This window comes from Aspergillus sclerotioniger (genome assembly GCF_003184525.1).
Source record: "Aspergillus sclerotioniger CBS 115572 chromosome Unknown BO94scaffold_1, whole genome shotgun sequence".
NCBI classification, from domain to species: domain Eukaryota; kingdom Fungi; phylum Ascomycota; class Eurotiomycetes; order Eurotiales; family Aspergillaceae; genus Aspergillus; species Aspergillus sclerotioniger.
Genome location: NW_020290991.1, coordinates 1,782,966 through 1,809,427, shown reverse-complemented (window position 1 = coordinate 1,809,427; position 26,462 = coordinate 1,782,966). Strand labels below are relative to the sequence as shown.

The following is a 26,462-nucleotide window of genomic DNA, read 5'->3' as shown; positions in this document are numbered from 1 at the left end:
AATCTTTTTATATATTAGTAACTTTCTTTCCTCTATAAGAATAGTATGGTTATACTTTCTATATTAAGATAATTCAGGTTATTCTAGCTGTTTAAACAAGTCTTTAAATCTCTTATACTATAGCGGGATCTGTATATTACTCTTGACCATAGCTAGAAGTTCTTATAAATCCTCTAGTCTCTGTTTTAATATCTTGATCTCTATGTTAGAACTGTTAATACTATACTTTTAATACTTTTCTATTATTATTAGTACCCATCCCGATAATTTCATGAGCCAATCTTGTTATAATGACTTAGTTACTGTTATTATTTATATAACTATACTTAAGATGCTATTTTCCTCTAAGTTATTTCTAATATCTGGCATATTAGGCTTTTATAGTGATCTTAATCTCTTTATAGATTACTTAGTCCTTGCTTCAGCTCCTTATTAAATAATAGGCTATACAGATCCAGACCCCATACCTGGTCCTTGCTAGTATTATCTTAGATAATCATAATTCGTGAACTAAAGACTCTCAGTCTTTTAATTAATCTATAGATTATGATTCTTAAGCTATAGAATCCTTAATATAATATCATATTATTCTAAAGATGTTATATTAAAGTCTATATACTTATAATAATTCTTTACAGTTATAAATATGATTCCTGACTTAACTATTAATACAAGAGTTCCCAAATTCTTTCTATTCAGTCCTATAATTGGTTCAGATTCTGCTTTCTATTATCTAAATATCTTAAGTTATTATATAAATTGCGGGTTCATAAAGTTCCTAATTATTCTAAAGTTTATCAATACTTAGACTGATTAATCTAATATAATTACTTAAATCTTTAGATATGGCCCTGACTCAGTGGCTGCTAATTACTGTTCTGGCTAATTAAGTTCTAACTATCTTAAATATCTTCTTAGAAACCTTGAGCCTTCTATTCTTATTATGTAGTATATTATATACTAATTATCAAAACATACTAGCCAATATATTAATCTATAGTAAGAGTATCTCTGGTACTCTTTACATACATAATCAAAGATAAGATATAGATAGTGACTTATCTTAGTCCTAACTACTTCCAGTATTCTAGATTGGTAGTTGGTGATGTACTTCCAATCATGATATGTTAAACACATGTTTATATAATATATAAGCTAAGAAAGTTTATCATGTTTTTAATAATCTTTACTTTCTTTAAAATACACGTACAGATATGGCTTATTATATTAAGATTTTATTTTAACAATATGTATCTTCTGACTAATCTCTAATAATTAGTAATAATAATCTATATTATCTTATCCATATATTTAACAAACTTTCAGATAATAGAAGTATCTCTGTAAATATTATTTCTAAATCTTATTTCATGATTTTCAACATCTTAAGTCTTAATGTAGGCAATGCTGCATGATCTTTTTAAGCTTTAGACAGAATCATGCTAGATTCTTCAAGACCTTTTTTAAAATATGGTCTAACTAATAAGTAATATCTTCCTGATCATCTTTCTAATTCTTTTTATTCTTATCTCACTATATCAGACAAGATTTATTAATTTCTGATAAAGGTTTTTCCAGAGTATTAGATATCTTGCTAAGTCTCTTCTTACTGGATCTAAGATCTTTAAGCTAAGTACTGTACTCTTTATTTAACAGATTAAATTTATCCTAAACTATACTGGGATAGTTATTCCTTGGAACTGGCTTACTACTATTATCAATTTTTATGGTCTAAGCTAATAATACAGATAATCATCAATCTTCTGATTAACTTAGTAATGCTGTTAGCTCATCTATAATAGTCTGTTATCTTAATTAATCATAGTACGTCTTGTTCTCTGATAGTTATCCATACTAAATAATATATAACTTCTTATTATCTAGTGTCTGTGTTACAGATTCTGTTTAAACTTTATGCTGAATAGTAGTGACATTATAGGCTTCTCTGTCCTGATCTTGCTTTATAGCTCTTAACTACTTTTAAGACTATTTCTGACTATAGTTCTTTAACTAGTAACCTGCTTTGCTGCAGCTAAAGTACAAGTAGTCTTGTTTACACTGTTTGAGTTCCTTCTTGGATATTCTACTCTATTAAGTCTGATACTATGCTGTATCCAGCTCCATTACTTTTAGTCTATAAAGATCTTCATATTCCAAGCTTCTAGGTTATGCCAATCTTTCATTGTTGGCTCGGTAACCTGACTAGCTATTTTATTAAGATATAGACCTGCTAGTCTATTAATCCTCTTATTATTTTATATTATATTTATATAACTTATTATTAATTTTAATTATTACTTTAATTATCTTAAACAATATATTTAATTATTTCTGTTAGATAAGTTTTTCTTGAATCTCTATCTCGAATCCTTCTTTAAATTGTGTAATGTAGGCGTTATCATCCTAATCTAAATAATTAATAACTTATAAAACTCTAAAGCATACTTAAATATTGATCTAGTTTATTTAAATCATTATAACTTTTACTCAGCATTCCGTGCTATATTAATGTTTTTAAATATCTATTCAAGATACTGCTTAAATCTGGTATAACTAGTAAAGATTTGTTTTATATTATTATTCTGGTTATTTACTGACTTTTCTTAATACTCGTGGATATATGGTTTAAACTAATTAAATATTGTTTCAGTTAGGTAGATAGACATGAAAAGAATCTTATTAATCTTGTTTTTAAGCTTTTCTCTGTTTATGCTGAGATATAAGTCTAACTAGGTCAAGAAAGTCCTGAGCTTTGCTTGATTGCTGTTAAATGGTTCCGATAGTCAGACTTTAACAGATTTAATTATTAAGCAATCTTCGAGTAACTGGTTTTATTATTTTAAGATAGTGATGCTTTCTTGCAACTGACTAACCATACTTATTAGTTTTTATATCATCAGGCTCTGCTACTGTAGGGTGCATGATAAGTTCAAAGTAGTTAACATAATGAATAGTTATTACTGGATAATACTCATACTGACTGATGCTTAATGTATCAAACCCTAGGATTGCTTCTCCCTGTTCCTGTTAGCTTAGCTCCCGTTCTAATACGTACCTTCGAACTGAATTGAGACAAGTCAGGCTGATAACTATCTAAGATGACTGGTCCTGAACAAGAGAAGAGAAGTAAGGCTAGATAGTGCTGTGCAGCTATCCGTAAAGTAAGTACAGATAAGTATTATTATTAAGCTTTATCAAAATATATAGTTACTTAAAAACAGTATTATTAAGCATGAAGAACAGAACTAGCTAAGTATATAAAAGAATATTCTTATAACCTATTCTTTATATACTATATCATATACCATTTAGAGTAGATTGAGAGTCAATCTAATCATATTCCTGGATTCCAGTATACCTTCTATATACCCTTGATGGTAGATCTGATGGTAGATGATTATGTAACACAGCGCCGCTCTGGACGTTACTCAGACCAGGATTCTACTTGATAAGAGCTGCTGATTGCCCGTCCTGCCTTGTCGTCACTTTTCTGCCTATCCAGTCCGCTCCGCTAGTAACCTGGCTAGCAGGGGTCTGTAACACCATTATAGTCTAATTTTATCAGTTATCCAATTATTAGTATTAACTTTAATCTTCTAGTTATATGGTAAGACATTATCTTCATACCATTTCTTAATATGGATCTTATCTTTAAAGATAATATATAATAAAAGTGCCTATTCTGTATAATTAGAATACTTAATAAATATAATCTATTCATGATTGTCTGGTTATATAAGAAATAGCTAACCAACTATCTTAATTCTTATAACTACTTTTATAGTAATTATAAGGCTTATAGTAAAGCCAGTCTTATTAAAGTTATAGATATTTTTATCAGTAATTCCATACTGTATTCTAATAATTCATACACAGTTAAACTGTTACAGACCCCTGCTAGCTGAACAAACTAGTAAGGCGGATACGTTAGGCAGAAGGCCACGTCCGGAAGGCAAGGACTCTTATCGAGTAGAATCCCGATCAGAGCAACCTACAAACCGGGACGGTTACACAACACGTGACCACGACGGACATGTCACCGACACGCTATAACATGGCAGCGCTACGACAGGACATGGCAGCGCTACGACAGGACATGGCAGCGCTACGACATAACATATCGACGACATGACATATCATGGCGACGCCATGACGAAGGATAGGATATAAGGACACTCTTTCATGTACTTAGCTAGTTCTGTTCTTCGTGCTCAATCCAATTGTCTTTAAGTAACCATACGTTTGGTAAAGCTTAGCGACAACACTCGTCCGCACTTACTTACGGATAGCTGCGCGGCACTATCTGGCCTTACTTCTCTTCTTCTGTTCAGATCAAGTCACCTTTAGATAGTCAACAACCTGACTACCTTTGATTCAGTTCACAAGGTACGTATCGGAACGGGAGCTAAGCTAACAGGAACAGGGAGAAGCGATCCTAGGGTTTGACATAAACCACTTAGAAATTATCTTAGAATCCTTATACTTTGTATGCTGATAATTATACCAGCAAGAGAAGCAAGTTTTAAGTTTATTTTAATATTAAATAAAGTTATATGCCCATTTTTCTCTAACAGTCTAGATAAAAGTTATATTATACTTTATTAATAAAATATTAGCTATTTTTCATATATGAGATAGTCAGGGACCTGTACTATATTAATCTAGAAAAAGAATCTATTATATAAGTAATTTCTCTTTATTTTAAATTAGCTTATAGAAATTAGTATGTGTCTTAACACGAGAGGTAACTCCATTAAACCGCTGTTAAAGAATTATAAAGGGAATATTATAGACACGTACTGCTTTACAGATACTAGAGATTTGTTTCTTTTATAAAACAGAAATTATAAGTAAAAGCCGGCCCTCCTGCTCAATAGATTCTTTTGAATTCGTACGCGCTTTTGGTGGCATGGTTTCTGGTTAAATTTAGGTGTGTAATACAATCGCGACCAGAACGCGTGAGGTGATCCGCTCGCTTGCGTGATCCGCTCGCTTACCGATTACGTTAACTAATTAACTAGTTAATCGACAGAAATTCAATAGGATCCTTCCTATTTTGTCAGTTCTCTTCCTTTGCTCCTTTCTGGATCGGACCAAGGTAAGGGCTGCTTAGATCATCGGTCGCGAGGATAATCTCCCTATCACCAGCCATCAGTTTAGAATAGGCCTAAGTGTATTCTACCCCAGGTCGAGCGGAGCTAGCAATACTGGAGCAGAGACCTTCAAGGACACCATCTTGGGCGGCCCGGCCATAGATCCATAACAATCAACCCGCCAGTCACGCGGTGGAATATTGGTGCCAGGGAAGGATGGATAGCGGCGTGAATATCTACATATTTACGACCACCAACATCGAATTAGGGAGTCAAGGCTAATAAGCCACGATTTTGTACGACCGAGAAGGTCCTTAATGCCCATATTGGATCCGGACACCTGAACCTGTCTTATCCGCAGGGGATGTCTGGACCTCGATGTTCCAATTAGTTTCCAGCTCCTGCTGTCTTTGTTCGGGCGCCAGAACAACGCTGCCTATTGGGCTGCATTCCGGCCCCAAAATCCGTATTGACTTGTATGTGCACCTCATTCTTACTTCTAATACAGGCGGAAACCCTGCCAGTTTCTATGTATGTACATAGGGTTTATATAGCAGATGATCTATATAAGCCGGGGCTTCAGTGGTGGCCCCAAGTTGGAAAGCCTCGTATTGCCGATGGGCTAGCTCCAACGGCGCCTGGGACATCTAAGCAGTCTCTTCCCCTTGATCTGCAGGTGCCGGCCGCCTGGCCTGCTTCTCCTTCCCAGCAAAACTGAGCAGCATGCCAATATCATAGACGGCCTTCAAGATACCCGCAATAGTGAATGAAAGCCCGAAGTAGCCTCGATCGGCTAAAACACCGGTCAGAAGGGGCCCGAGACTCTGAGCGCAGGTTTTAACGACATTTATAGAGCCCATTATGGCTGTACGGCGGTCAGAAGGCAGTGCTGCGGCCAGGAAAGCCGATCGCGGCGCCACTTCCATAGTCTGACTGCAGGAGCGGAGGACCAAGAAAGTCAGGGCTAGGGGGAGAGCTGCAGGGACAGGAATGAGCGCCAGACACACGGCGGAGGGGAGATGAGTGAAGACCATCGTCTATTGGAGTCAGCTCGACTGGTATGGCGAGGGCCAGAGGGTTGATTGGATAAACAGACCTTGACATTGCCGATGCGCTTGGCAATAGACGAGGCAACTAGCACAGACGCCGCCGAGATGAGGCTTGTTGTGAAGAATATGGACCCGAGGGTCCCTTCAGGAAGGGAAAACTTGCGCTTGAAGAAGTATGTCATCCACGACCTGTCACGTGTGTCAGTATCAACGGACCATAACCCCCCAATCTGGTTGGAGTAAAAAAGCTGCTGCCCTTTCGAGGGGTGGTACATACAAAGATGCCAACCCAGAGGCGAACGAGTCCAGGCCAAACAGAATCGCAAGTCTAATGACCAAGGAAACGAGCTCTGCGTCGCCCACAAAGGAAAGTAGTGATTTCTTCGGACGTCGCTGGTCTGGGCTTGTGGGGTTGCTCGCTCCATTGGACAGCAGAGGTCGTGTCTCGCCCTCGCTAGTCTGTTGAGCACACGTAGGTTTCTTTTGCTTCTCTTCAGCTTCAACTGCCGAACTCAGTGCGATAGACAGAAGAAGCTTGAGTGCGCCAATAGCAGCGTAAGCGAAAAAGATGACTCTACACGCGGGAATGTAGGGCCATTCCCAGATGACCTGGAGAAGATTGATGGCCCACCCCCCGGTCATCATGCCCAGGGCAGTGCCCGCATTGCCGATTAGCGAGTACCAGGCGAAAATATCGCTCAGGATGTCATGGGGGGTCAGATGGGCCAGGGTCGATTCCTCAACGGCCCGGAAGGGACCAATTTCGTTTCCACTGCGAAGTCAATTTTGTAAGCGTACCGCGGCCGGTGGTGATGAGGAGCTATTTATAGCCGGACGTTTCTCTCGGAGGTCGGAGCACCCACCTCGGACTTATCACGCCAAAGACGGCGGCAGCCAGAAGAACCCAGTAATTGCCGACCGTGGCGAAGAGGATGCCGCTCCCGACCATCAAGGCTGAGCCCAGGGCCAGGACGGCCCGACGACCCATGGCATCGGCAGACAAGGTAAGGAGAAAGCTGATGGCGACATCCCCCACCAAGGTCAAGGTCATAAACAGGCCGATGCGGTTGTCGGCGATGCCCAATGCCGAGAGATAGGATGCTAGAATCAAGGTTGAGCCCCCGTAAGCAAAGAGCCGGACAAAGCGCTGGGCACAGAGCAGTTTCACATCGCGAGGGGATTGCCAGACCGAACTGAGGCCGAGTTCGGCGAGGATCTTGTGGTGCAGACGCGTTTCTCGCGGAGACGGGGGAGAAGCACGCGATGGGTCAGATGGGTCCATTGGGTCCATTGGCAATGGCGCGGTGGAAAGAACGGGGAAAAGAAGGAAGGGAAGGAGGGAGGGAAAGAAGGAGGAGAAGAAAAAGAGAGAATGAAGAGGAGGAGGTAGAAGAGGAGGTAGAAGAGAAAGGGAAAAGGCGGAGTTGATTTCCTGCTTCAGGCAGCGAGGCCGCAGCGACCCTCCCTCTCTCACAGTCTTTCTCACAATCTCATCTCACACTCACTCCCGCTTCATATAACAAATTGGGCGGAGAGAGGAAAAAAGGGTCATCAACCACCAAACCGAGGATCTCGTTCTTATGCCCATGTCCTGCTCACCCTCAATCCCATGGTTGGCCACCCTCATCATCATGTTCAGTCCATTCGGCCAACATGACATGGCCATGCCCTAATCATCCATCCTTTCCTTCCACATTCCCTGCATTTTTTCTTTCTCCCCTCCCTCAATGTCCCTCCCTCTCTTGCCTCCCCTTCTCTTGCCTCCTTCTCCTCTCCATACCTCTTGCCAAACTCCTAATCCCTCCCATATCCTTACATGACCTGCTTATTCCTTACCATGGTGCGCCTCCTCTCATTGCTTCCACTGGCACTTGCCACCATCCCACCACTCCCCAACCTCATCGTCCCCGAAGTCAGCCATACCTTCTACGGCTACCCGGACAACGACCCTCCAGGCCCGGCCATCTCCTATGACTGCGGTCGTGGCCTAACCGCGGCTGGCACCGGCACCTACGCCGATCCGTTGACCTTCGCCTCTGCTCCAGACGAGTTCGACTACTGCGAGATCATCTATGACCCCTACCTACGCAAGTACCTCCGTCATGAGGACTACTGCGTCCAGTGCGTTGCAGACTGGGAAACCAAGAAGTACCACATCGATGTCTGGACGGGCAGCAACTGGCTCAGTGGCGATGATGATCAGATCGATTGCGAAAAGAGCCTGACTCCTCAGGCAGAGTCGCAGAGTGTTATGCGATATCCTAGTTCGAACCTAACGGTGGACGGTAAGTCTTTCTCCACTCAATGCAAGGTAACCGCCGTGAGCATTATGTTGATACAAAGTCGGCAGTCACGCCTCTCTACACCGTGTCTGTCGACGACTCTTGCGAGGTGATTGCTCTATGCAATGTGGACCATGTTTATCCGGACTACGACCTAGACAATTAGTTTTAACATTGAGGACCCCAATTTGCTGCGACCTTCTTGAATCTTCCTGTTCTTCCGTTCATTTTTTCGTGACTAGTCTTTCCTATCCTTGTTTGTAGAACTAATGTTGTAGACTGAATGTAGATACTTACTAACCTCGCTGCAGTTCCCCCGGTTGTAGCTTCCACATTTCAGCCAGGTCATATGCACCAATTTAGTCACCCATCAGTACCCGAACGCTGAAATCAGGCTTAGAGTACCCATTCGTAGAGGTGTCCTATTTACTGGTATATCTACCTTTTTGTAGCCTCCGCGTCCTATTTTTCGTTCCCCTGCAACTGTGGAGCTAGTACTAAGTACATCGATAGGACTAGTAACGGTGGCCCACAAATAGGGCTGATACCCCCAACCAACCATGGACTAATCCATGAACCAAAGCCAAGCAGCACACACTTCCGTCTCCTTGACACCTCACTCTAAAACTTATCCCATGATGGGTATAGTAGCTGGCGTAATAGTCTATCTACCAAAGAGTCAAAATTTTAGCCTGTTCCCCACATAACCCACCCTCAGCCTTCTCCTTAATCTTTTTTGTTCTAATCTTTTGATTTTGTTTTTGGCGCGTTTAGGTAGATTCGCGTAAACCGGTTTCGCCAACTTTAAAAAGTCAACTGAGCCGGCGTCTGTTTCCATGACCTAATAACACGTCAGAGTAATACAAACTCTGAAACGGCGATATCATATTACATCCTCGATGGTCTAACGGTCATGATTTCCGCTTGTCAATCCCATTCGGAAACAAGCGCGGGAGACCTGGGTTCGACTCCCAGTCGGGGAGGTTTCTTTTTGGCTTTTTTTCTTTGCTTCCTCACTTTTTGGTGTTCATTTGGAGGTAGGCATTTCGCAGGCAGTGCTGATGGGGATAGATAGATATCCTAGGAAGTGATTGGGAAGAAGACGGCGGGAGGAAACCTTTGATCCCTGCCATCCTTATTATACCCAAGGTGAACCCAGCGAAGAATAAGAGGAATTGTGATCATAATATGGAACAGAATAAACGCAGATTTATTTACAAGGACCGACGCACTCAACTAGGCCCCCATCGCTGCCTACGGTACTTTAATTCCCGTCTATAGTGACGCCGTCGACATGGGACCTTCCGTCTTTGGGGGCCATTTGACGCGCCGCTCGGCGCGGACATACAGGTTGTTCGGCCGGATCAGCTGGAACATGGGATCGTACTCGATCGGGCCCTCGGTCTCCTTGATGAACTTGTATCGGTAGACGAGTTTTGGCAAAAACACCTTAACTTCCTGCAGAGCAAAGTTGAAGCCGATACACATCCGAGGACCGGCTGCAAAGGGAATGTAGGCCGACTTGTGTCGGTTCTTGACCTCTTCGGTATCCCACCGGTCAGGGTTAAACCGCGTCGGGTTATCCCAGACGTTGGGGTTGTTGTGAAGGTGGTGAAGCGCTCCAATGACAACAGAATCTTCAGGCAGCTTGTAGCCACCGGGCAGGATCATGTCCACTTTGGCCGTACGCCCAGGCTGGTAGGACGGGTTGTGTCTGCGCTGGGTTTCTTTGATGAATTTATCCATGAACGTAAGACGGTCCGTCAAATCAGCAGTGATCTGCGTGTCCGCGTCGATGTCATTGTCCACAAGCTCCTGCAGTAGTCTATCCTGTACTCCAGGGTAGGAGACAAGACTATAGATCAGCCACGACAGTAAGGAGCTGGTGGTGGTAAAGCCGGCTCCAGTAGCCACCACCAGAGCCTGGATCAAACTGGTTTTGGGCAACTTTTCGCCTTTGTTATCCGTCGCTCGGATGGCGTAATCTGCCCAGGTTAGTGAAAGTTTGGTAGAGCGTAATAGCCACCGTGGGGATTTACATACCAATCATGTTATGCGCTTTCAATGCGGCATCCTGAAGTGGAAGATCCTCGATGCCACCTCGGCTAGCATTTTGAATGGATTCATCGACAATGGCCCATACCTGGCCTCTGATATCTTTGAGACGTTTGGGGTCTCCAAAGGGCAATTTGGCATACCAATCACCCCTGGCAGTGATCTTTTTATTCAGCTCAAGTGACTCGGCGATCAGAAGAATCAATTTATGCGGGGGGGCGTTCATGGTCGAAAAGTGTTGGAAATCAATGCCCAGAACGAGCTTTCCAACTGCTTGTGACCCGAGCTTCAACATGTATTGATAGACATTCCACGCCTCACCTTGCTCGTCGAATGCATCGAATACCTTGAATGCATCCTCCACCGTCTGCTGCATGACTGGGGCATAATGACGGACGGCCTTTGGACCGAACGCAGGCGGGAGGAACTTGTGCGCAGTTCTCCATTCAGGCGTGTCGGTATCGCCAAGGAACACGCCCGCTTCTTTGTTTTTGATTGCGTGGAGAGGATGGGACTCATTGATTTTCTTGGTGAAGAAGTCGCTTTCTGAGAAAATGATCGCACTGAGCTCTGGGTCGTTGGTGTGGTATACAGTACGGCCATAATTGGTGGTCTTGAAGATGGGACCATATTGCTCAAAAAGGCGTTGATGATTTCCCAAGTGGTCGGGATAGATCTCAAAAAAGTTTCCCAGTATCGGGAGTCCCTTTGGGCCAGGAACCTCTTTCACCGGGTTCCCATCGATCGTAATGCTGATGGGTTCTGCCGAAGCGGCAATTTCGGCCACATTGGTGAAGATGGTGTACTCAGACTGGAACCCAATGCCTATGAAGGACATGCTGTCAGACCCCAAGAGATAATAGAGACAGAAGGAGGGGGAAACAATGCTTCGTACCATTGGGGTCGACTATCGCAAAATGCGCAGCAATCAGGTGTTTGAGCGCATCACAGTCCAGCGCCAGATCTACTTCGATCTCCCGTGCAGTCGCAACAGGTTCGCCTAAGAGATAGAAAAGCTTAGCCGGCATGGTAGCAACGATGTGTGAAACTTGATTGCCGGATAGATGGGGACATGGTGATTGCTAAGGGCCATTGTACAGCTTTATACGTGCCATCTGTAACAGAGCCAGGACGACGCGACAGACAAATCAGGGCGAGTGGCCATGTTGACGACGAACCCACATCAAGTGGTCGTGGATTCCACGTAGCGATAAATGGTATGGCTTGGGGTTTCAGTGATAGTGCACGAATCGCGTTCATTTCAAAGCCGTTATGTGCATAGAGGTGGAAAGCCTCGGTGCCTACCTCGGCTGTCTCGTAGAAAAACTCGAACTAGCTGCAGGGAAGACAACGATCGCCACCCCTCCCGACCCACTGGCTAGAACGTTTCTGCGGAAAGGGGGATGGCTTGGGTACTCCATATAGCCTGTCACTCGGTGGAAGTGGTCGCCGAGCAATAATCTTGAGCTTTTGTCGGATACGCCGTGCCGACCTTCCAGTCGGGCCGTTAGGTTTTAGCGTCAAACCTGGCCAATCTCCGAGGCGATTCTGCCAAGCCTTGCAAGCCTTTTAGCAACAACGCAACTGTGGATATCATGTTGACGTTTATGTCTCGTTTCATTAGGCGCATATCGTAGTTGTACCTCGGAGCACAAAAAAGAAGCAGTTATAATGCAACGGTTCAGGGTAGTTTTGTGTTTCCCGGGAATACGGTTATCCTCCACAACCATCTCAACCAGATTTCCTTCAGCAAACAATGGCCCAGACTATGCTCTCAGAGTCAAAATTCGACATAGGAGCTGACGCTCAACTTGCTGAGTATACATTAGCCGATGTTGCAAAGCATAACCGCAAAGGCGATCTTTGGGTTGCCATCCACGGGCAAGGTAGGACATCTTGCGGCCTTTAAGTGGTAGAAATCGGATACTAAGACTGTTGAATAGTTTTTGATATCACGGATTATCTGCAAGACCACCCAGGAGGTGCAGATGTTCTTATTGAGACCGCAGGCTCGGATGCCACTGCAGACTTTGAGGATGTTGGGCATTCCGAGGACTCCCGCGAGATTTTGCAGGAGTACTTGATCGGGACCCTGAAGGATGCAAAAGAATACGTTGCTCCAAAAGCAGTCCGTGTGATTGCCCAGAAGTCTGAGAAGACTGAACAGCCGACAGCCAATCGTTCAATCCCAGCGATCACCGGGGCCCTGGGAGCGGTGGCAACGCTGCTCTACGTTCTGAACCGGGGAATTCCCGGCGTGTTGGACATTAGAAGGATTCTCAAGGGAGTTACGCCACGAGAGTTCGGTGAATTCAGACTGGCGGGTGGGGGTTTCGCCAATGGATTCCTTGCAGCTACTCTCATCTCTTGCGCTATCGGTAGTGTCGTAGCGCGTCAAGCCTCCAAGTTGATGAATATCGAATCTGGGTTCATGCGCTACCCTCCGCACGTCAAGGCGCGAAAAGTGACCCGGGCAGACCCTCACATGGCCAAAGGGTTCCTTGACTCCAAAGAATACCAGCATCTACCTCTGGTTCAGAAGGTTATGTTGTCGCCAAGTGTGTACCGATTTGTGTTCGCTTTGCCTGATATGAAGGGGGTGATCGGTCTTCCTATCGGACAGCATGTTGCCATTCGCGCCAACATCAATGGCAACAGCGTGAGCCGATCCTATACCCCAGTGTCGAACAACCTGGACTTGGGTCGACTCGAATTGGTCATCAAGTGTTACCCGGACGGTTTATTGAGCGGCCAGTACCTTGCCAACCTGACTGTGGGTGACGAGGTGGAGTTTCGGGGACCCAAGGGGGCCATGCGCTACAGCCGAGGGCTCTGTGCCAAGATAGGGATGGTGGCTGGGGGAACAGGCATCACACCCATGTACCAACTCATTCGCGCCATTTGCGAGGACGAGCGGGATACAACCGAGATTAGCCTGATTTACGCTAGCCGGGCGGAGGGAGACATCCTGTTGCGCGAAGAGCTGGAGGCCTTTGCACGCAAATATCCCAAGAACTTCAAGCTCTGGTATATGCTCGACACGGCTCCCGAAGGGTGGATGTACGGGACAGGCCACGTGAACCCAACTGTGCTCGGCGAGCGGTTGCCTGCCCCATCGGCGGACACGAAGGTCCTGCTTTGTGGGCCCCCGGGCATGGTGAACGCGTGCAAAAAGGCCTTGGCTGGAATGGGATTCCAGGCGCCAGGGTCGATCTCCAAGATGAGCGACCAGATCTTTTGTTTCTAGGCAGTAGACAGTATTATTGTTAGCCCTAATCTATGTTTATTCATATTGCCCCGTACAGAAGAGGACCATTGGATTACCGTGGAAAGATCTGCCAGTTACTATCACTTTTACAGTATGGTGTACCGACTACCGGATACGCTGCTAGGAAATGATATATGATTGGTGCAGATGAAACTAGTGGATAGGAAGTACTACTAGGTAGGTACTCAGTGTTATGATTTATCAAGGGTCGAAACTCGAAAGGGGTTCAGGTCTCAACGTCCAACGGTCCACCTCTGATGTGACCGACTGACCGTGTGAGGTGTCAGTGTCAGTGAGGTCGTGGTTGGAAAAAGGCAAGCGCGGTCCGCGGTGGAGGCCGCACTTGCCCAGTCGGGACTGGCGACTCCCTCGGGGTTCCACTCCTTTTCTAGGAATTCCCATCCTTGATCCATCCTGGATTTCTGGACCTCGGCTGTTCACCCTTTCCCTTCGGATTAGTAGTTGGCTAATTTATTCAAACATCACCCGTTATAACGGGAATCCATTCACAATCGTTCATAAAAGCTATCTGTCACCACTTCAATATATCTGATTACTACTCCGTATCTACACCGAATTGGTTGCATCTCCACCAGCGATAATGCACCAATCAGCCGAGGTTCAAGACCCCCTTCCTTAATGCCTCAAATCAAATTGGAGCCCTTTTTCCGGGCTTACGACTCCCGGCCGGGTACTCGCTGTATCGCATCCACCACCACTGAAGCCCCAGACGGTTTGTGTGCGATGAGTCGGGATCATACTAAACAGCGGTCAGCGGGCCCCTGATTGAGTGTACCACCTCGGTGCATGCTTGAGTCGATAGTGTCGTTTGTCTATTGATGGACTAGTCTACCACCTGCAAACCACGTATTTGACGGGTATCAGCCATGGAAGCCACGATTTTCCAGGCCGCCTCTGGCAAGTCAAAAATATTCACGGGTTGGCCCAAATTTTGATGTGGAGTACCCGGAGTCTGGCAGAGGCTTGCCCAATTGCCACTCGTTTCCCGGGAGGTCAAGATGCGCGCAGAGATGTATCCTCGTTTTTGCGTTAGTCTCTGCAAGTTCGAGTGCGTTACTTAATGTTCTTCGGACTCATTGAACTGTCATGCTGCGTTAGTTATATACCAATGTATGCTCTCAACGTTCGGTTGCTTCCTTAGGGATGCCTGTGTCAGGCGACAAATCAACATTTCGGTCTTCTCAAGCCCTCTCTTGAACGACGACCAAAAAGCTGTAAGTATGGGGGAAGAGAGGCCCGTTTGTTGCTTCGAGGATTATCAAGGACCCCAAGTTGGCCTCACCCGTCAATCTCTTAGTGGCAGCAAGCGCGACTCGGCCAGCCTCAGAGGATAACAGTAGATATATGAATCTGGGGAAGAGCACTGGCAGTCCGCTCTGGCAGTCCGCTCTGGCCGCCCCTGGGACAAGCAAGCAATCGCCGTCGGGGGCGCATAAGCTTATGCGGCTTGGCGGACCCACCTCCCTTCAAGCGTTCAAGGTGGTCGCGTCGGACTTCTTACCTGCTTACACAGTACCTTCATCGCATGATCTCAAATTGTTACCCCTACCATCATCACATTGGAGACGAGTGTACAGCATTCTACTCGGTCGCTTTTTCTTCGGCGCAAACGATAACAATCAAGGGACCTAGGTAGCCAGCGATCGAGCGGGTCATAATGAATGCCAATGAAATGACACCGAGACCAACCAATTCTCCCTCATCACTTCATTTCCATATCCGCAGTTGTTCTTCCTGTCGACAACGAAAGGTGAAATGTGACCGGCAGCAGCCTTGTACCAACTGCATTCGCTCCGGCGTGGAATGTGTATATCCGCCTGGGCGGGGTAGGGCCCCCAAGCGACCCCGCGGTGCTTTGAATGCGCAGCTGTCGCAACGGTTGTCCAGGTTGGAAACTATTATCAGAAGCTTTGAGACCTCGGAAAACCAGAGAGGCTCCGCGCCCAACTCTATGGAGCCAACCTTGCGATCGTCAACGACGGAAAGTGGAGCGTCACAAGATCACCGACTCCGGCCTGGTCCCTACACGAGCAGTTTGGATGCGGAACTATCCATCGAGCAGCGCCTAGGGCGCCTACTTATCAATGAAACGCAAAGCTATTATGTCAGTAACGTGCTCTGGGCGAATCTGGGGGACGAGGTATGTCGGTGGCTCCGTGCGCCCACCAGAGGGCCCATCGAAAATCTCATTGTATAGCCTTTCAGTTAACGATGGTTCGTATAGATTGCCGAACTACGAGATCTGTTACATGAACCCGAACTGGAGGAAGACGACAATGCCCTTTCAGAGGGGTCCGTTCTGGAGCGACCTTTACCCTCTGGATCCAATGCCGCCATATTGGGGTTTCGGGCTCTTGCTCATTCGCTTCGTCCCTACCATCCACCGTTAGCGCAGTCAGTCAAGCTCTTTGAATTGTTCAGAGAGAATGTTGCGCCGATGGTGCGTATCTTCCACATGCCCACGTTGGCTCAGGGCCATTGGGATGCCATTGCATCTCTGGAGTCACTTGGTAGGGAGACCGAAGCCCTGTTGTTCGCAATATATTACTCCACGGTGATAAGCATGGACTCTGAGCAAAGTATGAGCACTTTAGGTGTCTCCAAGGCATATGCATCCGAGACCTATCTCTTCGCCACTGAACAAGCTCTGGCCCGTGCCGACCTGCTGAATACGCAAAGCGTAACGTTATTGCAAGCCGCCGTGCTTTTTCTATTTGCATTACGCAACGAAGACGATTCCCGGACTGTCTGGTCTCTAACGTCCCTCATCTTTCACATCGCACAGGCTATGGGTCTCCATCGTGATGGCATCGTGTTTGGGCTGAAACCCATGGAAACAGAACTACGGCGCCGGCTATGGTGGCATATTTGTCTGCTAGATGCCCGCTCGTCTGAGTATCATGGATGTGAGCCAATCGTGCGCGACTCCGCGTTTGATACGAAATTGCCGCTGAATATCGAAGATTCCGACCTGACTGCCGAAATGACTGAGCCCCCAGTTGAGCGGGAGGGGGCAACTGACATGTACTTTTGTCTCATTAGGTGTGAAGTCATGCGGACGATGTGGAAGCTTAGTTGTGTTTCTCTAAGCATGGGTAGTCCGGGGCTCTCGACTGGCAGACTGTCCCTGGAAGAACGAGAAGCCTTAGTCCAAAAGCTGCACGATCGGCTTGAGACACGATATCTGAAGAACTGCGATATCTCCAAGCCCTTCTTCTTGGCTTCGACCTTTGTTGCACGTCTAATGGTTGCGCGTGCGTGGCTCATTGCACGATACCCCCTGGGCGAAAAGGAATGTGGTGTTAACCTATCGGGTCCTGTGCGCGATCATCTGTTCTCGTCCTCCGTTGAGGTTTTGAAGTTATCCAGCCTGGTGCTCACAAATGAGCAGATTGCCCATTGGAGTTGGCACTCAAAGACCCACATCCAATGGCATGCAGTTGCTTTTGTGCTGTCTGAAATCTGCACCCGACCCCCTTCGACAGACTGTGACCGCGCATGGGAGTATGTCAACATCATATACAACAACTGGAAGATGAAAGAGAGTGGGAGAAAGGGTACCCTATGGCGGCCTATCAGGCGGCTGATGGCCAAGGCGCAGTACGTGCGAGAGATGCAAAAGCTCGACCCGCTCGGCCGATGGAAGCGGAGAGTGGCCCCAACTGATGAGATAATACAAGCAGTCCCAGGCCCCGAGACATCCTCGGGCACGGGCATGGTATACGACCTAGCCTGCCCCGGGATGGGGGATCTTCCAAGTAGTCTCCTGATGGAATCACTGGACCCCTTGCAGGAGCTTTTTCCCGGCGTTCCGCATACAGAGGGCTCTGTAGATGAACGAGAAAACATTGTCGGGTCAATGCTGCATCTCGATGCTTATTCCCAGATTCCTGGGTGGCTGGTACCAGAGTGGATTAGCGAACCACCAGGGGACCAGGCGTAGATCAAGCAGGGGACAGCGCTTCCCTTGATCACATAGTTAAGTCACAAGGTGGTTTCGCACCTTTTCCAGAGAAGTGCCACCATCAGTAGACTCCCAGTCCAATTTACTGGGAGGGGTCGGGGTCGGGTAAGCCTATGCGAGCGGAGCCAAATCTCCCTCAACTCTCCGGCCCGGCCATCGCTTGCGCATAAGTCAGGCTGGCCGAGCATCGGGCAGCATGGACACCTTTTAAATGAGGAGCTCCAATTTATTCATGGCAAGGCTTCTTACTATGTTCCTATCGCCGACTACCATCTTCAATCTCTGCCATGTCTCAACCCCACGGCCCAGAGATCACCAAAAGCGACGCAGGTTTTACGCACCCCCTGCTCTATGAAGCAACCTCGCCAGATACTTTGGTCGACTTTGATGGTCAGGATGACCCATACCGTCCCATCAACTGGCCCTTTCGAAAGAAGGCCAAAACTACGATTCTATACGGAATGACAACATGTTGGATCACCTTTGCGTCGGCCGTCTATTCAGCGGGGATGCAGCAGATTGCACAAGAATTCCACGTCGCTACAGAAGTATCCACTGCAGGAATCAGCTTGCTCGTGTTTGGCCTTGGGCTGGGCCCATTGATCTGGGCACCATTGAGCGAGGTCTATGGGCGGAAAATGGTCGCCATCGTGGTAGGCTTCTTCTCATGCGCCTGCTGGGCAGGCCCAGTGACTTGGCCGAGCTAATGAGGAATCCAGCCTTATTTTATAGCCGCAATCTTTTCGTTTGGGACAGCAACGGCCAAGGACATCCAGACCCTGTTGATAACCCGGTTCTTCTCTGGATTTTTCGGTAGCTCTAGTGTGGCGATAACGGGCGGTGCTATGGCGGACATTTGGAAGCCAGAGCACCGCGGTGTAGCTATCGTCGTCTATTCGCTCACTCTCGTCGGCGGGCCATGTCTAGGGCCCATCATTGGTGGCGCGATGGCATCCAGCTATCTTCGTTGGCGCTGGACGGAATACCTGACGGGCATCATGATGATGACTCAGTTTGTGCTGGACTTATTCCTGCTGGAGGAGAGCTATGCGCCCGCCTTGTTGGTTCACAAGGCACGCCAACTGCGACTGGAAGGCAAGAACTGGGCTTTGCATGCGAAGGTAAGCAAATGCGAATACGAGAAGACACCAGGCTGCGTCAGGCTAACAGCGGCATGATACCGATAGCACGAGGAATGGGACGTGTCCATCTCCGAGATGTCGCAGAAATATCTCATTCGCCCTTTCCAGACATTGGGCACCCCCATTGGCCTGCTCATGTCGTCCTACGGGGCGTTCGTTTACGGTTGGTAGTCACTACAGTTGCCGGGTTCTTCAATCGACAAGTATTAACTGCCTGCCAGCGATTCTTTATGTGAACCTTGAAAGCTTCGCGATTGAATTTCAAGAGATCCGCGGCTGGGGACCGGTTACCGGGAACCTCCCTTTCATTGCGCTCCTCATCGGAATCTTCTTCGCCGCCTTGTTCAACGTCTACAACAACAAATTCTACTTCAAAAAGCTCCGTGAGAACGATGGCAAGCCCGTACCCGAAGCCAGACTGCCTCCGATGATGGTTGGCGGGTTAGTATTCACTGGAGGCTTATTTCTCTTCGGATGTCAGTTCAGGCACGTTCCTCAGTCTCGTTCCTCCACTGACTATTTCAGGGACCTCATCGCCCAAAACCAACTACTGGCCATCCCTAATTGGCATCGCATTCACTGGGTTCGGGTTCACCACCATCTTCCAAAGCTCGCTGAACTACCTGGTCGACACTTTCCTCCGCTTCAGCGCCAGCGCTATCGCAGCCACCACTCTACTGCGATCCATCCTGGCAGGCGCCTTCCCGCTTTTTGTGGAGCCGATGTTCCGCAACATTGGGGTAGACTGGGGCATCACGGTGTTTGGCTGCATTGCCGCGGTCTTGATTCCAGTTCCGTTTCTCTTCTACGCGTGGGGACGGAGGATCCGCGCAAAGAGTCGATGGAGCAGCCATGCTGTATGATGTAGATCCTTGAGCCATGCCCATCTGGCAGCAGAAACATGGCTTGGGAGCATCTGCGGCTAGTCACAGTTATGCCTCCATACTCTTGCAAGTTGCGACTTCATAAATCCTAGACATACTAATCCGCTTCGGTTCATCTTTATTCATGTTCCCTGCTCTGTAGATGACTAATAAGTCACGGTCATTAATAATTGTTGGGGCCAACCACCAGGTACTTATTTAGCCACAAACCCATGAGTTTATAACCATATCTATAACTCACTAAGTATAGATGTCATTCAATCTTGCTCATGAAACAGCAATGAATCAGAAAGGAAAAAATTTTTTAAAAAAAAAAGGCAATCAGCGGTTGTTTCTGCGGGCAGATCCGCGTTGAATATACTGTAATACATGTCATAAAGATTGTAAGTAGGCCTCAGATAGCAATTCTAGGCACCCCTTCCGCCTTTATACCGCTTCCCCTAATAATAAGGATCTGAAACCATACATATCATGTCATCATGTTTAACGTAATCCACAAGCGAGTGGGCCCCACAAGCGAGTGGGCCGGCGCGCCCGGCCAAACATGCCTCCATGAAAAGATGAAGCTTATATAGTCCACTATATCAACAAAATAACGTGTTTAACTGGTGTTTTGATGTGTTAGACATCTTTGTCAAACCCTAGGATCGCTTCCCTGTTCCTGTTAGCTTAGCTTCACTGGTATACGTACCTTCGAACTGGGTCGAGGTAGTGTCAGACTGATGACTATCTAAGGACAACTGGTCTTGAACAAAGGAAGAGAAGTAAGGCCAGATAGTGCCGCGCAGCTATCTGTAAGTAAGTATAGACGAGTGTTGTTGCTAAGCTTTTCAAATATATGGTTACTTAAAGATAATTATATTAAGCACGAAGAACAGAACTAGCTAAGTATATAAAAGAGTGTCCTTATATCCTATCCTCTATTATAACATCATCATAATATATTATACTACTAATATATTATTTCATATCACTGCCATGTCCTGTTATAATGCTGATATGTTATAGTATGTTGGTAACATGTCTACTGTGGTCACGTGCTGTGTAACCATTCCAGGCGTTGATTACTTAGATCAGGATTTTACTTGATAAGAGTCCTTGTCTTTCCAGACGTGGCCTTCTGCCTAATAAGTCCGCCTCACTAGTTATTCAGCTAGCAGGGGTCCGTAACACTACTTCTCCTCCTTCAAGAGTTCTTGTCCTCAAGGAACATAAATCTGCGGTGCCTCTCTTTAAGATAAGTGTCTGGTATTATCTTTCTCAAAATTCTATCCAGATCATTAATCATGTCATCTAGTTCTTCTGTTCATAAGAAGAGCCTTTGCTGACGGATCGAGAATAAGGATTTTCTTGTGATTTTCCCTTACGAGCGCTGCATTCGTCTATACAAGGTGTGTATCAAATCTGAGAGTTCTGATCACTGTAGTGAGTGTGTTAAAACAAACAGTGTTTATTATAAGATGCCTAATCTTTCCTTCTCTGATGCTGAGTGGAAGCGCTTGGTTAAGGCTCAAAATTCTATTAAAGAAGAGGAGGAAGTTATTCTGGTGAAACTTCTTCAATTGCAGAAAAAAAAGTGGTTATTATAAAGATAAGCTGGCAATTTCATAGCACGTGATATAAAGGAAATTGAAGAGCTAGAAGAGCTTAAGAAGTAAGAGTAAAAGAAATATGAGATGTAAGAAAGATTGCATGATTAAAAAGCTACAATATCCGAGGCTGAGACTAGTACTGTTATGAGTGATAATGTTAAACTAGTTGCTATGTCCGAGCTTGATCTTAGTTTGTCCTAACTGATTAGCTCTCCTTCTTTCTGGGCAAATTTTGACTTGCCTGCTGATAGTATTGCTTCATAAGCTAGTAACAGCCTGTCAAATTCTTGATAAGTTCTTATATATTTTCTGAGGTATTATATTTCTCCTATTTTACTAAGTAATATAACTTACTGCTAATCTTCTTATAATCCAGGATCTTTTTAACTCTATATTCTTATTCTATATTATTATTGATCTTTATATTCTTTATAATTCTAGTATTCTTTGGTACAGGTTCCAGCAATGAGATATAAAATACTGGATGAATTTTGTTTATTGATTTTGATAGCCTCAACTTGTAGTTAACCAGCCTCTTCTTATCTTTGATAATAAATAGTCCTAGTTTGTGATGGTTAAGTTTCTAGCTTGATCATTTTATCTTGATGTTTCTGTAGAGTAGAAATACTTTCTTTCCTCTTTTTAAATCAGGTTTCTTCCTGTGTTAGTAATTATAATATATCTTGCTTTGTAAGTTCATAAACTTGATATCTTAAGATAACTAGATATATATGTTTCCTATGAATATAATAATATTCTTAGCTATATTAATAACTAATTACTTTTTTAATAGTATTTTTAAGAATCTGGGATGATAACCATAATTTACATAGAATAATAAGACTCTAATAATTAAGTAACTGGTATTATTATATAAAAACTGTGTTATTAATAGTAGATTTATCCAGTTATTTTGTTAGTAATTAATATAATATCTCAGATATTGCTTAATTATCTGATTAACCCTTTCTGTCTGTCTATTTGTCTGCAGGTAGTAAGCTATTATTATTTATTCTTTAATTTTTATAAGATCTGCGAGTGATCTCTAGAACTTTAAGATAAATAACTTATCTTAATCTGATATAATATACTTTAACATCCTATAATATATGACAATATTTCTTAAAAACAGTTTTATTATCTGTATTACTGTTATTGTCATTTTACTTGGTATAAGATAGATGTATTTAGTAAGATGATTAATAATAACTATAATAGTATTAAATCCTTCTGATTCAGGTAGTGAACTAATAAAGTTAATTATTATCTATTCTTATAGTTATTATAGTGCCTTTTGTATTTATATTTATTTATAAGATTAATATCTTACAGGCTTATTTCTGATACATGTCTTATATTATCTAATATAATCATATATTTTCTATCTAAGGTTTAGAATGTAATAATTCCTTATAATTAGTTTTATAGTTTTTTCAACTCTTAAATAACCCTTGGGTAGTTTATCATGATGTTTAGCTATAATCTTTATTCTTATAATAGTAGATATAAAGATTAATCCGTAAAAGTAGGCTAGTCTATCTTTATTAATAATAACCTTATCCAGTGAGCCCTTACTTATCTTTTAAAGTATCTTGTCTTTTTTAATAGCTTTAGCTAATCATCTAGTTAGATTACTGCCTATTTCCAATATTACTGCTAGATTGGTTTTATTGTAACTGATCAATCTATCTGTATTCTGTTTCAAGATGGCTGGTTTAATAGTCTTTTTATCTAGTTTATAGTCTGGCCTGCGGCTCAGTATATCTGCATGTTTGTTTTCTGTTTTTTTATAATATATAATATAAAAGTTATACTGTAACAGAATCTCAGCCCATCTTGCCTGTCTTTTAGTCAACTCTTTGATTATTATAAAGTAGGTCAAGTTCCTATAGTCTATTTTTATGATAATAGTGTGTTTTATCTCTTTAAAATAGACTCTTTACTGCTTGAATGTTATTATAATAGCCAGTAATTCCTTATTATGAATTTTATAGTTAAATTCCGCCTGAACCAACTTTCTTAAGTAAAATGTAATTAATCTAGGTCTTCCATCTTTTTCTGGTTGCGTTATATACATTCTAACAGTATAGTCTAATATATTAGTCTTAATAATGGTTTCTTTCTCCGGGTCGTGTTATATAAGTACTGGTAATATAATAAGTTACTGTTTAATATCTTTAAACGCGTGCTGCTGTGGTTCTTGTTACGGACCCCTGCTAGCTGAACGAACTAGTGAGGCGGACTCATCAGGCAGAAGACCACGTCCGGAAAAAGCAAGGACTCTTATCGAGTAGAATCCTGATCTGAGCAACCGATGACTGGAGCAGTTACACAGCACGTGACCACGTGGACATGTCACCGACACGCTATAATATGTTAGCGCTACGATAGAACATGGCAGTGACATGAAATAATATATTAGTGGCATGATATATCATGACAACGCCATGACAAAGGATAGGATATAAGGACACTCTTTCATATACTTAGCTAGTTCTGTTCTTCGTGTTTAATAATACTGTTTTTAAGTAACCATATGTTTTGGTAAAGCTTAGCGACAATACTCGTCTGCACTTACTTACGGATAGCTGCGCGGCACTATCTGGCCTTACTTCTCTTCTTCTGTTCAGGACCAGTCGCCTTTAGATAGTCATCAGTCTGACTTGCCTCGATTCAGTTCGCAGGTACGTATTGGAACGGAAGCTAAGCTAACAGGAACAGGGAGAAGCGATCCTAGGGTTTGACAGTTCTTTCTACTTATACTTCTTTAACTTTTTTATAAACTTGAAGAGTGATATTATGTGGATAGCATATCCATCTATAAATTATTAATAATAATTAACTAATCTAATAAACTATTATAGCTCTTTCAGATTCTTGAGTTAAGGTTAGTCTCGTATAGCTTGTACTTTAGCTTGCTCAGTATAGACTCTTTTTATAGATATCTAATATCTCAGAAACTCTGTTTTCTGTATATAGAATTTATACTTTTTCAGCTTGTATTATAACTGATATAAGTATAGTTTGTACAGAACTAGTCTTATATGCTTAATATATTCTTCCTCAATCTTTAAGAAGATTAATATATTGTTTAGATAGGCGATCATGAATCTGTTAAGATATTCTTTTAAGACCTTATTAAAGTATTACTAAAATAATGCTAATATGTTGGTGAGTCTGAATAGTATAATCAAGTACTTAAAGTATCTGTATTTTATTCTGAATACGGTTTTCTATTTTTTATCTTTTATGATGTGTATATAATAATATATATTTATAATATTAAGCTTGATAAACTACTTTATTTCTTGTATTTTGTCTTAGGTTTCCGAGATTAAAGGCAACAGATATTAATTCTTAATTATGATAATATTAAGTGATTGATAATCCATGTATAGCTGTAAACTATTATATTTTTTTAGTATAAATAGGACTCTATATTCTGCTAGTGACTTTGAAGATCTGATATTATCTTTTATTAGTTAATTATTAATGTACTTTTATAGTATCTGTGACTCTTTCTTAGATATTAGGTAAATCTTTCTATATATTAATGATTTTTCTTCTTTAATAGAAATAGTATAGTCATGCTTTTTATGCTGAGATAATTTAGATTATTTTAGCTGTTTAAACAAGTTCTTGAATCTCTTATACTGTGATAAGATATATATATTATTTTTGACTATAGCTAGAAGTTTTTATAAATCTTCTAGTCCCTGTTCTGGCATCTTGATCTCTGTATTAGTATTGTTAATACTATATTTTTTAATATTTTTCTATTATTGTTAATATCTATCCTGATAGTTTTATAAGCTAATATTACTGTAATAACTTAGTTACTGCTATTACTTGTATAACTATACTTAAGATATTATTTTCTTTTAAGTTACTTCTAATGCCTGATATATTAGGCTTTTATAATGTTCTCAACCTTTTTATAAGTTATTTAGTCCTTACTTCAGCTTCTTGCTGAGTAGCGGGCTGTATAGATCCAGACTCTATATCTGGTTCTTGCTAGTGTTGTCTTGGGTAATCATAATTCATGAATTAAAGATTCTCAGTCTTTTAATTAATCTGTAAATTATGATTCCTGAGCTATAGAATTCTTAATATAATATTATATTATCCTAGTAGTGTTATATCAAAATCTATGTATTTATAATAATCTTTTATAATTATAAGTATAGTTCCTGACTCAACTGTCAACGCGAGAGTTTCTAAATTCTCTTTATTTAGTTCTGTAATAGATTCAGATTCTGCTTTCTATTTTCTAAATATTTTAAGTTACTATATAAATTATAGGTTCATGAAGTTTCTGGTTGCTCTAGAGTTTATCAGTACTTGGACTGATAAATCTAATATAATTATTTAGATCTTTAGATATGGTCCTGATTCGGTGACTGCTAACTGCTATTCTGGCTAGTTAGGTTCTAATTATCTTGGATATCTTTTTAAAAATCTTGAGCCTTTTATTTTTACCACGTAATGTATTATATACTGATTATTAAAATATGCTAGTTAATATATTAATCTATGGTAAGGATATTATTAATATTCTTTATATATATAATTAAAGATAGAATATAGATAGTAACTTATCTTAGTCCTTACTACTTCCGGTACTCTAGATCAGTAGTTAATAATATATTTCTGGTTATGGTATATAGAGCACGTGTTTATATAGTATATAAGTTAAAAAAGTTTATTATATCTTTAATAATCCCTGTTTTTTTTTTAAATATATATACAGATATGGTTTGTTATATCAAGGCTTTGTTCCAGCTATATATATCTTCTAGCTAATCTTTAATAACTGATGATAGTAGTCTGTGTTATCTTGTCTATATATTAAACAAACTTCTGGATAATTAGGACATCTCTGTAAATACTGTTTCTAAGTCTTATTTTATGATTCTCAATATCTTAAGTCTTAATATAGGCAATGTTGTATGATTTTCTTAAGTTCTGGATAAAATCATGCTGGATTCTCCAAGAATTCTTTTAAAATACAGTCTAATTAATAAGTAATATTGTTTTTATCATTCTTCTAGTTTTCTTTATCCTTGTCTTACTATATTAGACAGGATTTATTAATTTCTGATAAGGGTTTTT

The 26,462-nt window shown here is 42.8% G+C and overlaps 6 protein-coding genes and 1 non-coding gene across 7 annotated transcripts; 5 read left to right on the top strand and 2 right to left on the bottom strand.

The window, feature by feature from the left end:
• Positions 1-5,459: 5,459 nt before the first annotated feature.
• Positions 5,460-7,486, bottom strand: BO94DRAFT_530138 (putative MFS transporter). The gene is made up of 4 exons (XM_025610619.1): positions 7,006-7,486; positions 6,420-6,914; positions 6,190-6,331; positions 5,460-6,130 (listed from the first exon to the last, which is right to left on the bottom strand). Exons 1-4 carry the CDS (start codon positions 7,128-7,130, stop codon positions 5,741-5,743), a joined length of 1,152 nt encoding a protein of 383 aa, XP_025473541.1. The 5' UTR covers positions 7,131-7,486; the 3' UTR covers positions 5,460-5,740.
• A 493-nt stretch (positions 7,487-7,979) lies between these two features.
• BO94DRAFT_580610 (uncharacterized protein) lies at positions 7,980-8,590 on the top strand (the record flags this gene model as incomplete). Its single annotated transcript, XM_025615339.1, has 2 exons — positions 7,980-8,427; positions 8,493-8,590. The coding sequence occupies 2 exons, from the start codon at positions 7,980-7,982 to the stop codon at positions 8,588-8,590; spliced, it is 546 nt and encodes a 181-aa protein (XP_025473540.1).
• A 727-nt stretch (positions 8,591-9,317) lies between these two features.
• Positions 9,318-9,407, top strand: BO94DRAFT_t18. The gene has a single exon. It is a non-coding gene; the product is annotated as a tRNA-Asp (tRNA).
• A 220-nt stretch (positions 9,408-9,627) lies between these two features.
• Positions 9,628-11,915, bottom strand: BO94DRAFT_571017 (cytochrome P450). The gene is made up of 3 exons (XM_025614851.1): positions 11,375-11,915; positions 10,468-11,304; positions 9,628-10,409 (listed from the first exon to the last, which is right to left on the bottom strand). The coding sequence occupies exons 1-3, from the start codon at positions 11,505-11,507 to the stop codon at positions 9,700-9,702; spliced, it is 1,680 nt and encodes a 559-aa protein (XP_025473539.1). The 5' UTR covers positions 11,508-11,915; the 3' UTR covers positions 9,628-9,699.
• A 330-nt stretch (positions 11,916-12,245) lies between these two features.
• On the top strand, positions 12,246-13,733 carry BO94DRAFT_481850 (putative cytochrome b5 reductase; the record flags this gene model as incomplete). The annotated part of the gene is made up of 2 exons (XM_025608871.1): positions 12,246-12,365; positions 12,423-13,733. Coding segments are annotated over 2 exons (1,424 nt in total), but the record flags the coding sequence as incomplete, so codon positions are not given.
• Positions 13,734-15,440: 1,707 nt separating this feature from the next.
• Positions 15,441-17,711, top strand: BO94DRAFT_453082 (putative C6 transcription factor; the record flags this gene model as incomplete). The annotated part of the gene is made up of 2 exons (XM_025607549.1): positions 15,441-15,908; positions 15,993-17,711. 2 exons carry the CDS (start codon positions 15,441-15,443, stop codon positions 17,709-17,711), a joined length of 2,187 nt encoding a protein of 728 aa, XP_025473537.1.
• A 34-nt stretch (positions 17,712-17,745) lies between these two features.
• BO94DRAFT_530134 (MFS transporter) lies at positions 17,746-20,021 on the top strand. The gene is made up of 5 exons (XM_025610618.1): positions 17,746-18,385; positions 18,452-18,853; positions 18,920-19,037; positions 19,096-19,350; positions 19,400-20,021. Exons 1-5 carry the CDS (start codon positions 18,020-18,022, stop codon positions 19,735-19,737), a joined length of 1,479 nt encoding a protein of 492 aa, XP_025473536.1. The 5' UTR covers positions 17,746-18,019; the 3' UTR covers positions 19,738-20,021.
• The last annotated feature ends 6,441 nt before the right edge of the window (positions 20,022-26,462 follow it).